At 42.9% G+C, this 14,275-nt stretch overlaps 1 protein-coding gene across 2 annotated transcripts in view; it reads right to left on the bottom strand.

The window, feature by feature from the left end:
• Positions 1-14,275, bottom strand: part of POGLUT2 (protein O-glucosyltransferase 2) — a 110,353-nt gene that overhangs the window by 4,787 nt on the left and 91,291 nt on the right. For both annotated transcript variants that reach the window (XM_083168649.1, XM_083168648.1), the window contains exon 9: positions 2,028-2,135. In XM_083168649.1, the coding sequence (XP_083024775.1) occupies positions 2,028-2,135 (108 nt within the window). The remainder of the gene's footprint in view (positions 1-2,027; positions 2,136-14,275) is intronic.

Below are 14,275 nucleotides of genomic sequence, written 5' to 3'. Positions count from 1 at the left end.
ACTCCGTCTGCTAGTCCCCTGTAGAAATACTGTATTTGCACCTGAACCAGTGACACAGATGTTCATAAATGTGTGTTTTCCCTCTGCTGTTTTATATAAGGTGAGAAGCAATGAGGGAGGTAATGAATGACAGGTGTGGTGGAAAGTAAAGCTGGGTACACATATGTACAATTTCCTTTTTCTTGCGACCGTTCGATCGACCGAATACACATTCGGCCGTCCAAAACATACGACCGTTCTGCGCGTACACATATGTACAATTTTACTTGCGACGTCCGATGTACTCCCGTCCAAACAATCGCAAGAAGAAGTATATGAGAGACCCTGTAACCCTTTGCCTGCTGTTTTAACTAATGTGTGTTTAATGTCTCACTGCCCAACACTTTAGACACATCACTTTAAGACATTAATAAATGTTGAAGTTTTAATAGTGTGTTATGGTGCTCTGCAAAGAGCTTCCAGCACACTCTATTAAAACTTCAACATTGATTAATGTCTTAAAGTGATGCGTCTAAAGTGTTGGGCAGTGAGACATTAAACACACATTAGTTAAAACAGCAGGCAAAGGATTACAGGGTCTCTCATAATGCAGCATACCACCGTGCTTTGTCAAACTGTCAAGCATATCGATCGAACGTGCGTACACACTTCACTTTTGTTCCGATATGGAGCCGTCCTGTCGGATGAAATATTAAGCAGCAAAGAACCTTCGACCGACCGACCGTGGACGGCCAAGAGCGTTTTTGGCCGTTTATCGGTCGCACAGCAGCAATTGGGACAGCGTACACACCTATACAATCGAACGACCGTTTGCCCCCAGATTGGAAGAACGGCCCGACGATTGTATATATGTGTACCCAGCTTTAAGCTGGGTACACATATGTACAATTTCCTTTTTCTTGCGACCGTTCGATCGACCGAATACACGTTCGGCCGTCCAAAACATACGACCGTTCTGCGCGTACACATATGTACAATTTTACTTGCGACGTCCGATGTACTCCCGTCCAAACAATCGCAAGAAGAAGTATATGAGAGACCCTGTAACCCTTTGCCTGCTGTTTTAACTAATGTGTGTTTAATGTCTCACTGCCCAACACTTTAGACGCATCACTTTAAGACATAAATCAATGTTGAAGTTTTAATAGTGTGTTATGGTGCTCTGCAAAGAGCTTCCAGCACACTCTATTAAAACTTCAACATTGATTAATGTCTTAAAGTGATGCGTCTAAAGTGTTGGGCAGTGAGACATTAAACACACATTAGTTAAAACAGCAGGCAAAGGGTTACAGGGTCTCTCATAATGCAGCATACCACCGTGCTTTGTCAAACTGTCAAGCATATCGATCGAACGTGCGTACACACTTCACTTTTGTTCCGATATGGAGCCGTCCTGTCGGATGAAATATTAAGCAGCAAAGAACCTTCGACCGACCGACCGTGGATGGCCAAGAGCGTTTTTGGCCGCTTATCGGTCGCACAGCAGCAATTGGGACAGCGTACACACCTATACAATCGAACGACCGTTTGCCCCCAGATTGGAAGAACGGCCCGACGATTGTATATATGTGTACCCAGCTTTAGAATGTAAGTTCTTATGTGAAAACTATAGGGTCTATTTAATAAGCCTTGGGGAGAGATATATTGGACGGATATAAAGTACCTGCCAATCAACTCCTAACTGCCATGTTATAGACTGTGGAGGGAGGGGTTAATTTTTGTCAAGCCGCAACTGAAAACAAAGGTCTGACAACTTATCGCAGAAACTGTCGTTTCGCCCACAAATTATTATTTTTTTCCAGGCACAAAAATGGGAGTTAATTGAATAGCCTGGAAAAAAATTGTGAAAATCTATTTTTGAACCTGAAAAAAAAATCTCAGAGCTGACTGAAAAATTACAGGAGCTGACAGGCTGGTACTTTATCTCTGTGCATTCTATCTTTCTTCAAGACTTAGTAAATAGACCCCTAAATGTGCTACTGAACACCCCCTACTTACCACTCATCCACAAAAGCCATTTTTCTCACCTGATCATTTCTTTGACATGTACATGGGAAGAGGTATTCTGAATTAAGCTCCACTATTTCCATCCCAGCTCTTATTTTCGGTTTGCTCACCTGCAGTCGTGCGTAGGCCTATATAATATAATGAATGAATTTAATACATTTAACTTGGATGGAAAAGTGCCTGCAACAATCAACCATTTAAAAACAATAGTATCTGGATTCCACTGGACCAGATAAAGCAACAAAATGCAATCTCAAAGTCCTTGCTCAGATGAAGGCAGGTGCAAGGTTTTTCGGCACCCTAGACAAAACTTTAGCCACCACCCGAACACCAATACTGACTTTCCTGAACCTTGGGTGAAAGTTAAGGTGGCCATACACACGCAGATTTATTTTCAGATCTGGCTGGTTGGAACAAAAACCTGGTTATGGATGAGAGCAAATGACAGTTGACCATTTGCTTGGAAATGCTGGAAAACTGACAAACTGTCACTCATCCATAACCATGTTTTTATTCCAACCAGCCAGATCTGAAGATAAATCTTATTAGTGTATGGGCACCTTAAGGAGGTGATGCCTTAGAAATTGAACACCTGCCATTTGCCTGAAGCTGTCTAATGGTAAAACTGACCCTGGATCAGATGTATTCCTTGTGTTGCATAATCCACATCAGAAACGTTTCTGCATGTAAAATGTATAGGCTGATTGGCTCGCCGAAGCCTAATCCCCAAATTCACCAAGGGGAGAATCTGGATCAAGTTTAACTGGCAGACTAGGACGGATTTCTATTATTTGGAAGTTAGTTTGGTACTATTTTATCGCAAGAATATTCTGACAACTAAACTATGGGCCCCATACATCAGCAATCACAATTTATGGTTTCCAGATCCAGGGATTTTTTGGCCAGATAAATGGATTTTACAATCTATCTGACTTTGCCCACACATTACAGATTTATTTCAGTGATCGGCAGATTTTTCCATCTAAAGATTGCATCTTCATATCTGGAAATTGCCCCAATCGATTTTCATTTCAGTTGTTCATAATGTAAATAGATGAAGAAGACGAATTGGGAACGCCCACACATATAAAAAAGATCTGCAGATAATACCAGATTATTAAACATGTTTAAAAACCTGATTAAGCAATCGATTGGGATTGCCAAAAGGGGGAGCCCACACATCTAAAATTAATTGTGGCAATCATCTCCATATCTGAAAATTGTCACAATTAATTGCTGATGTATGGGGCCCTTAATAAACCCAAGCATTTTAATATATGAAATTACAGAAGCTCTTGTTTTAACAATGGTAAACATAACTAGGTGAATCTGACCCCTTCTCCATATTACCTTCATAGGAAGAACAAAATGTTACTCTTTAAGCTACCAGCACAAACCTTCTAAAAATGTAATTATTTTGCCCCATGATTAAAAATTCTGTCCAAGAATCAAAAACCATCGACTTCAGGAGAGGTTAGTATTCTAATCTTCCAAAAACGCAATGCGGCAACAGAACTCCAGTTATACGAAGATACAGTATATCCCTCCTTTCACTAAAACATAGATGTACCATAAAAGCAACAGATAAAACTATTTGGGATTTTATAGAACAGTTTCCAAGAAAACTAATACCACCACCCTATGGTAACTCTCTATATATGTCATACAAAATATATACTGCTAACATAAATACAACTATGCATTAGTGTACCTCTTACTGCTCTGCCATAATCCAATCCTTCCATTTACATATTAGTAGTATTGGACTCCTTCATCTATCCAGAAATCAAGGTGACATTACAGGAAGAAAATAAATATATTTATGTACCAATTGTTACAAATTTGCCCCTTTGTATACACTTATCTGCACAGCAGGACTGGATGCTGTTAACATCCCAGTGGATGGGATGCCAGCAATAAGAATACTGATGCTGGCATCCTGACATGTGGCCACAAAATAGTGCCGCAATCCCAACATCAATGAGGATGCCAATTGCGGGCATCTCGATTGTAAGTATGCAGAGTGGGTTAGCGATAGGCAAGGGGGAAGACTTAAGACCCATACACACTGGGCGACTTTGAGCTGAAAGTCGCTCAAAACAGCATGTTTGATCGGCTTTCAGCTCAAAGCCGCCCAGTGTGTATGCCCCGGCGATGAGCAGTGATCGCTGCTGCGCACTCCCGAGCATCGTGGGGAAAGTCGCGCATCTGCTGGTAATACCATGCTATGCAAAGCCGTCCTCTCCCCTCTGATTGCACCAGGCAGGGGGAAAGCCGCTCAATGTGTATGCCCCACTGTGATGATAGCGATCATCGCTGTCCATACACGCTGGGCATAGTCGCCCAGTGTGTATGGACCTTTAGATTCAGGCACTAGTGAGAGAGTTCAGGTTAAGCTGCAGGGGGAAGAGGGGAGGTTAGGGTTAGACTGCAGGGTGGATAGATTAAGTTTAGGCACTGAGAAGGTAGGCTAGGCTACGGGGCAGGAAGGTTAGGTTTAGGCTTCAGGGTAAGAAGGTTAGGTTAAGATGCTAGCATGGAGGGTTAGGCTGCGGGGGGGGGGGGGAGGTTTAGAGAGGGACATGGGGAGGTAAGTATGCTTGTATTCTGACTGCCGGCATCTTGTCCGCTAGTCATCTGTATGTATTCCAACTACTTATTCTTGCCTGTAGCAATCAGTATTAACACCCTGTACCCACCCCAATATACATGAAAATACTTGGGAACAAGCTACTTCAAATTTATATTAATGTGCAAGTTATATTTGCCCATTACAAATCCTGATTCCCAATAAAACTGCAAGTGCATTGTATTTCATGACTTGGCACTGTAAAAGTGAAGGTTAAAGCAATAAACATAAGACGTTAAATATTAAAATGTTTCAAGGTAATGTATTTAACTATGGATATCATAAAAATTTAATAAAAATCAACAATGTGTTGTAAAGCAGCACCAGAAGACTTAGTCAGCAAAAATATTATCGAAATCACCCAAAGCCTTAAATCAGTAGCACAGGTAACCAATTTATACAACAAATCCTGGACTCAGTGACACTTATATTGCAATATTGTATTTTAAAAGACGAAAGCAACTTCTATGTCGGGTTAATGAGGGTCTCACTCTTAGGGAGGGGCAGAAGGGATTACGAGCTCAAAGTGGGTGTTGGCATAAGTTATTGATAAAACCAATAGACACACTTGAATGAGTTAGAGTGACCATGATCTTTATGTTTTAGGATATCATTTTGAAAGGAGGATATCCTTAGAGGATCTTGGAAGCATCGCTGCAGGTAAAGATGACATATGCAGATGTATGAGAAATGGGAAGCTAAGACTGAAGAAAAAAAATGATTTATGTTGACTGGCCAATAAAACAAAGATGAAGCAAACAATGGGGCCAGTGACCTATAGGACAACCTGAATAGCAAAAATAAAGAAAAGAAAAAAACTGTACAAGGGGAGGGGAAACTTTCTCACGCAACATTGCAGAATATTACGAGAATTTGTAAAATAGGCAAAACAAATGTAGACAGACAAATAATGTGGCCTTGGAAGAGTAGCGATCTAAAAAAGGCATAAAGAATAAATCAGTATGTAGTAAATCTTAGGAGAGCTATATGTAACAAGTGGACGTAGGCAATTAACTGGAATTTAAAAATACCTTTATTTTCTAACAGTTTATGAACTAAAGGATAGTACTGCAAATTGTATGATATTTGTGAATAAGCTTTATTAGGACTATGGGGGATATCCAACACTGAAGTCATGGGGGTTCGATTCCCACCATGGCCCTAACTGTATGGAGTTTGTATATCCTCCCCGTGGGTTTCCTCTAGGTTCTCCAGTTTCCTCCAACACTAAAAATATACTGGTAGGTTATTTGGCTCCCAACAAATTAACCATATAATTAATGTGCGTGCATGTACATGTGGTAGGGAATATAGATTATAAGCTCCACTGGGACAGGGACCGATGTGAATGATCAAATATTCTCTGTAAAGCGCTGCGGAATATGTGTGCGCTATATAAATAACTGGTCATAAATAAATATCCTATTAGCAATGATCCAATTAGCCCCGATGCCGGCATCCTGATAACCCAATGCCGGTACTTAGCAAAAATATGCGAAGCATAATCCACGATAAGTAGTCCACCTATCCATAATAACACCTAGGGCCAAAAATGTATCCCGGATCCCATGTGTTATCGCATGGAATTGGAATTTAGTTTGGCTATGCAGTTCCCCTTGTTCACAATAGACATTATAAACAACATTACTTGACAGTTAATATATTTTGGTAGCTTGATCACATTAAAAAACCTGAAATTATTTTCCGTAAGAAAATGGAAAAAATAATCACATAAGTATATGTGAAAACATATACTGTATACTGTACTGTAGTGATTTAGTGTACCGTATCTATCACATCTGCACTTTATTAGCGCAGGAGACCCAGCATATCACATTCATCTTATCTAGACTACTGTGTACAGATAACTCATTAGAGGTTAGGTTACTCTAATCTAAATCTGTCACATTAATCTAGCTTTTTCAGTTACATGATAAACAAGGTTCATGGTGTCTTGATAGGACTTGAGATAAACCTAAATAAAGCTACTGTGCTGCAAAACTAAACTTGGTTTGTGAAAATCATATAGATTGAGCTTTGATTATAGAAGTGGATATTGCGCAAGAGACACTGACACAAGTATTTCATAACTGCAGTAGAGATACTGTAGGTGTTATGCAGAGACAAGAGGCATGGTAAAGTCAGAATAATATTAATGCATGTTCTGGCAGATATTTACCACATAATACCTATATAGGAAATTATACTCTGATTTGTAGGTTAATTGGCTTCCAACAAAATTAACCCTAGAATGTCTGTGTGCGTGTATATGTGGTAGAAAATATAGATTGTAAGCTCCACTGGGACAGGGACTGGTGTGAATGTTCAACTATACACTATAAAGCGCTGCAGAATATGTAAGCGCTATATAAGAAACTGTTAATAAATAAAAATAAATAAATAAAATGTGTGTGTACAGAGTATGGGAAATGGTGCAGCTAGAGTATACACTCATGTAGGTATTGTGAAAATGTATGAATGTTTGGGTAATGATGTTTATTTATTTATTTAAATTATGTTTATTTATTTATTTAGTGGGGCTGGTGTTTCAATTATAAAATAATTTATATATATATATATATTAATTCCTGCCATAAATAGAGGGCATAAGTGACGAAACGCGTAGAGAGGCCTCTACTCAATCATCTTGAACACTTCTATTTGTTTATGTAAGTTATTATTTCGTTTTATGTATATGCACTTTATTAAAAAAAACTCCTCATTTATTTTTAATTGGAGTTTTTCCTCCTTTTTGTTATTCACCATTGCACATATGAGTGAATCTGTGGACTCACTTGGTGGACCATATAGAAGGTCCAGAAAGGAGAAATCCGGGGAGATCCTGGTAACCTGCTATAACCCAAGGAGGGACACCAACATTTTGATGAGCACTATTTTCGGTACTTATATGTTAGTTGGGCGCCCACTAAGCTATTTGCTTAGTTTTACGCATCCGCTCGCCACGCTTCGGGCTCGGTGGCTCGCTGCGCTCGCCACACTATATAATATAAACTCCATGCTGACATGGATAGTGGGGGTATGAGCGTACTAACTATAGTGGGCGCCCAACTAACATATAAGTACCCTATTTTCATTATTATACGGTACGCACAATTGAGCACGGATTGTGGTGAAAACACTAAACCTACTAAACCATAGAGCGCTGTTTCTCATTACTTTCTAGAATATATATATATATATATATAGTAGGTCGACGGACTGGCACTCTCCTCTCCTGGGTCAGCCGCCCTGGTGCTCGGCTAAGCAATATTTGGATGGATGAACAAAAGCAGGCACTCCAGGGACTTGATGTAAATAGTGTATTAGAAAAAATCAGCAATAAACACAGCCAACGTTTCGAGGCAACAACGCCCCTTTGTCAAGGCAAAATCAATAGTGAAAACACAGCAATCAATAATGTGAAGGTGACTCACCCTTAAATAAGGCAGCAGCGTGTCTCCGTTGTTCTGGGGCTGCTCAGCGCCATTCCCCTAGCCGGAAGTAGTAGCAGGAAGTGCGTCACTGCAGTGTGTGGACACGCTGTAAGCTGGGTCCAGCCTGGCTGACACGCAAGCTGGCTGGTTGCCCAGGTAACTCATCCTGTAGAATCGTTATGCGGGGGGGAGTGGCGTACAAGCGCAGCTCCCAGGGACTGGGAAAGACGCGCTGCAGGCAGAGGTGTCTGTGAAGTGAATACATAAATAAATAAATAAACAGTGATGAGTGACAAGTAAGATTAATAAAAATAAGGTAAAAAGGATTCTGATAAGATCTCCAATGTGGGAGAACGGGTGTACAGTGAATAGTAAAAAACGGAAGTGTACAAGACATAGATTAAAAAGGTGCAGAAAAACTGGCTATTCTTTAGGTTAAAACCATGTGTAAGTTCTAGAATTGTAACCCCTATAGTTACCCTGCTGTGAGACTTAGAAAGCACACGATCAGTGGCTATGGTGTAGCAGGGGCCCTAATGCATCAATAGCGAAGTTATAGAGATTTATAAAGAGACGCTTGGTTATTAATTGTTCCCCACGCAGAAGAGGACATTTTAACCCCTATTAATATCATTATTATTCTGGGCTTTTGCAGCACTTAGATTTGCCCTCCACGATTATATTCCTATACATACCCATGTTTAGGTGCAAGCCTCTTTAATGTGGTGGGAGCTTTGCCTTTATAAATCTCTATAACTTCGCTATTGATGCATTAGGGCCCCTGCTACACCATAGCCACTGATCGTGTGCTTTCTAAGTCTCACAGCAGGGTAACTATAGGGGTTACAATTCTAGAACTTACACATGGTTTTAACCTAAAGAATAGCCAGTTTTTCTGCACCTTTTTAATCTATGTCTTGTACACTTCCGTTTTTTACTATTCACTGTACACCCGTTCTCCCACATTGGAGATCTTATCAGAATCCTTTTTACCTTATTTTTATTAATCTTACTTGTCACTCATCACTGTTTATTTATTTATTTATGTATTCACTTCACAGACACCTCTGCCTGCAGCGCGTCTTTCCCAGTCCCTGGGAGCTGCGCTTGTACGCCACTCCCCCCCGCATAACGATTCTACAGGATGAGTTACCTGGGCAACCAGCCAGCTTGCGTGTCAGCCAGGCTGGACCCAGCTTACAGCGCGTCCACACACTGCAGTGACGCACTTCCTGCTACTACTTCCGGCTAGGGGAATGGCGCTGAGCAGCCCCAGAACAACGGAGACACGCTGCTGCCTTATTTAAGGGTGAGTCACCTTCACATTATTGATTGCTGTGTTTTCACTATTGATTTTGCCTTGACAAAGGGGCGTTGTTGCCTCGAAACGTTGGCTGTGTTTATTGCTGATTTTTTCTAATACACTATTTACATCAAGTCCCTGGAGTGCCTGCTTTTGTTCATCCATCCAAATATTGCTTAGCCGAGCACCAGGGCGGCTGACCCAGGAGAGGAGAGTGCCAGTCCGTCGACCTACTGCATACAGGACCCTCTACAGGTCCACTGGAGACAGGGCACCCCTGCAACTTAATTGAGTGTGCCCACACCTGCACATAAGGTCCAAGAGGTGACCTTTTACCCACGGTGCAATCTACTGGCAATACCCCAGCATTAACTGCTGTGTCATTTCTCTCCACGTTTGGAACCCCCCCCCCCGTTTCTCTGTGTCACTGCTCAAGTCCCAGATGACATCCAAGGGCCTTTCAGCCCCCATGCCGGCCCCTTCCACCCAGGAACCGGGAGCCCCGAATGTACCTGGCTTTACTGGACTCACCATCGACAGAGGCGATTTTCACAGTTACTCTGATGATGATTTCAACCGCCTGCTATTCAAACAAAGCCTGGATAGCATAGAGGAACGCCCCAGTCCAGAGCACCTCTATCGCCAATGGTTCAAATTAAAAAAGCGCGAGATAGATTTCTTGCTTCATGGTGTGTCACTGTCCGACTACCTGAGAGACAGAATGATACCACGCGGCTTCAGGGTAAGAAACACGCCCACCATAGGGCGCCACAACCCGGAGTTCTGTCGAAAATGGATCGGCATACTTAATAAATGCAGCCATGATCTGATGCTCCTGGTGGTAGAGGAGGCAGGCCATGAGCTGCAGAAGACCAAGGACCAGATCCATTCCCATGAAACTAAATACAAAGTCACACTCAGTACCGACCCCAACACCGATTGGATGACTAAACTGCAGACTGACTGCGAAAATTACCAGAGAGAGCTCTTAAGATTTAAGCGCAACAAACTCAGCATAGTCAAGGAGGACTATGAGCGCAATTCAGTCTACAGGTGGCTGTCAGGAGGCCGCTTTGACGGCCAATCCAACTACGCCCCATCCAAGTATAGCGCTCGGCGCAGAACCAGAAGTGCAGCACCTAGAAATGCTCCTCCATCGTCCAACAGTGACAGCGACTTCCTTATTGACTCCGACGCACCCGATTCTAGTCTCCCTTTAGGGACCCCCCTACCCGTGGCCGCTTCACAGGACACCAGAAGAAGGGCAGGCCGACCGCCCATAGGGGAGGTCAGAATAAGAGAATCCGAAAGAGTCAAAGACAAAAGGAATCGTTGATCCACAACCTCTCTAACAGGCAATTCAGTGAAACCAAACTCAGAGTACTTGATTTGGGCCTATCCTTTATCCCCACCACCCCTTTTGATGCACTAACATGGAAGACCGATATCTACCGATTTGGACGCAAACTAAGGCTGCAAGAATTCTTTCAATCACATCCAACTCCTCCAGTATCCAACCAACATCAAGATTTCATCAGCTCCAGAAGCAAATCCACCTTTGACCCCCAGTCCCAGAACGCTTCCATTTCAGCTTACCTAAGATTACTGGATGCCTCAGTGGCCCGGTACCAAGAAGCACCGCATCCCACTCATAGCAACCTGAGCCGAGAAGAGCGGACAGCCTTGAAACAACTGGCAAACTACAGGGATGTAGTTTTCAGGCCGGCGGACAAGGGTGGTGGTACCGTCATCTTAAATCTAGCTGACTACATTGAAGAAATTGACTCCCAACTGGCTGATGAGACCGTTTATCAAAAACTACATGGAGACCCTACCAACCAGTTTAAATCCGAACTGGACAAAATCCTCTCCACAGCCCATAAGTCTGGCCTGATTCCCGAAAAATTGAAGACAGCCCTTACACAAGTTAATCCATCAGTACCAGTTTTCTTCACCGTTCCCAAGATTCACAAGTCCCTACAAAAAACCCCTGGGCGTCCCATCATCAGTGCCCACAATTCCATCTATCAACCTGTTTCCCAGTTTTTGGACACCATAGTGCAACCATTGATCACCGCACAACCGTCTCATATCAAAGACACCACAGCCTTCCTCCACGCCCTAGCCTCTATACCAACGATCCCAGAGGGGGCACTGCTGGTCACAATGGATGTGACCAGCCTTTACACCAGCATTCCGCAGGAGGACGGCCTAATGGTGATGAGAGACTTTCTGCTAGTCAATGATATGCATGGACTTGACCTGGATCTATTCATGACCCTCATGAAACTTACTCTAAAGAATAACTATTTCTTGTTCAATGGGCATTTTTACCGCCAACTTAACGGGTGTGCTATGGGCAGTGCGATTTCTCCATCATTCGCCAACATTTATATGTTCAAGCAAGAAAACACCATGTTCTTTGACAACAGGGACATCAGCCAACATATTCTAATACTCACTAGATACATAGATGACCTATTTATGGTTTGGACAGGAGGTCAACAACAGCTGGAATCAACCATGGCATCTATAAATAGACGGGAGTCACCTATCAAGCTAACGTATCAATTTTCACCCACTGAAGTACATTACCTTGATGTAAGGGTTACCCTACAAGCAGGCCAGTTTGCCACGGACATTTATTCTAAACCCACCGACAGGAACACCCTGCTGAATTTCAGGAGTTTCCATCCTCGATCACTGAAAGCGGCCCTGCCCAAATCGCAGATGATGAGGGCAGCGAGAATTACCAGCGAAAAAACCAAGCTACCAATGGTCCTTGACAACTTTGTGTCCAAATTCGCTGATAGAGGTTATGACCCCAAACATCTAATACAACAGAAAGAGGAGGTTCTCTCGATGAACAGAGATCTACTATTATCCATCAATTCTGAAGTAACCCCCTCCACCCGCAAACCGGAAATATTACCCTTTGTCACCAAGTATAATGTCACCAGCGCTGTCCTCCCGAGGGCCACCAGAGCACTCTGGCCCATAGTGAAGTCGGACAGAAGCCTCCCAAGTCTCAACACCAAGAGACCCATGATCTGCCATACAAAAGGCAGGAGTATCAAAGATGCAATAGTGCATAATGACATTACCGGCTTTTCTTCCAATGTAGCAACCAGGTCCAATTTTCTGACCCGTCCGCCTGGATGTTACAAATGCCTGGGCTGCACCACTTGCCAGCATCTACTAACCGGGAGCAAATTCTTACATCCGACTACCAAGAGGACATATTCAATCAGACACATCTTAACGTGCCAGACCACTCATGTGGTTTATATCATTCAATGTCCCTGCAACTTGCTGTACATCGGCAAGACAATCAGATCTTTCAGGGAACGTATGGCCCTTCACCGGTCAGCAATAGGACAGGCACTATCTGGCAAAGGGAATGACCAACCGGTGGCCAAGCATTTCCGCCAAGCTGGACATAGCCTCACCGATCTCAAATATATGATCTTGGACCACATCCCTCCATCAATCCGCCGGGGGGACAGAGATGGCAACCTGTTGAGAATGGAGACCAGGTGGATTCACCAGCTGAATACGGTGAAACCACATGGACTCAATGACCGCCTGCCACTGTCAGTATTTTTATGACCACCCAAGTGACAGAAAACAGGAGCCAGCGGCCGACCTCCCGTATCCCTCAACCCTGATGACCATGGTGCCCTCCATATGGCTGATGGACACACCGGTCCGACAGCAACCCCCACCAGAGACGCTTGGTTATTAATTGTTCCCCACGCAGAAGAGGACATTTTAACCCCTATTAATATCATTATTATTCTGGGCTTTTGCAGCACTTAGATTTGCCCTCCACGATTATATTCCTATACATACCCATGTTTAGGTGCAAGCCTCTTTAATGTGGTGGGAGCTTTGCCTTTATAAATCTCTATAACTTCGCTAGTGATGCATTAGGGCCCCTGCTACACCATAGCCACTGATCGTGTGCTTTCTAAGTCTCACAGCAGGGTAACTATAGGGGTTACAATTCTAGAACTTACACATGGTTTTAACCTAAAGAATAGCCAGTTTTTCTGCACCTTTTTAATTTATGTCTTGTACACTTCCGTTTTTTACTATTCACTGTACACCCGTTCTCCCACATTGGAGATCTTATCAGAATCCTTTTTACCTTATTTTTATTAATCTTACTTGTCACTCATCACTGTTTATTTATTTATTTATGTATTCACTTCACAGACACCTCTGCCTGCAGCGCGTCTTTCCCAGTCCCTGGGAGCTGCGCTTGTACGCCACTCCCCCCCGCATAACGATTCTACAGGATGAGTTACCTGGGCAACCAGCCAGCTTGTGTGTCAGCCAGGCTGGACCCAGCTTACAGCGCGTCCACACACTGCAGTGACGCACTTCCTGCTACTACTTCCGGCTAGGGGAATGGCGCTGAGCAGCCCCAGAACAACGGAGACACGCTGCTGCCTTATTTAAGGGTGAGTCACCTTCACATTATTGATTGCTGTGTTTTCACTATTGATTTTGCCTTGACAAAGGGGCGTTGTTGCCTCGAAACGTTGGCTGTGTTTATTGCTGATTTTTTCTAATACACTATTTACATCAAGTCCCTGGAGTGCCTGCTTTTGTTCATCCATCTATATATATATATATATATATATATATATAGAGAGAGAGAGAGAGAGAGAGAGATAGATAGATAGCTACAAGCTTGAACAGCACACACACCTACCTTCAACAGGTGGGTGATACCACTAAAAAGTTGTGTAAAGCAAAAAAATTGGAGGCCAGCACAAAAATAAAATCAATAAAAAAAGTCTTTATATATCAAAAGGTACAACGTCCATAATGCAGTGGAGAGCCATAATATAGCATACCAGAGAGCCAGTGGTGGAGCCATCCATGTAGATTCAA

The sequence above is a fragment of the Crinia signifera genome, chromosome 2 (assembly GCF_055691185.1).
Source record: "Crinia signifera chromosome 2, ASM5569118v1, whole genome shotgun sequence".
Taxonomy (NCBI): domain Eukaryota; kingdom Metazoa; phylum Chordata; class Amphibia; order Anura; family Myobatrachidae; genus Crinia; species Crinia signifera.
This window is presented reverse-complemented; position numbering and strand designations above follow the sequence as displayed.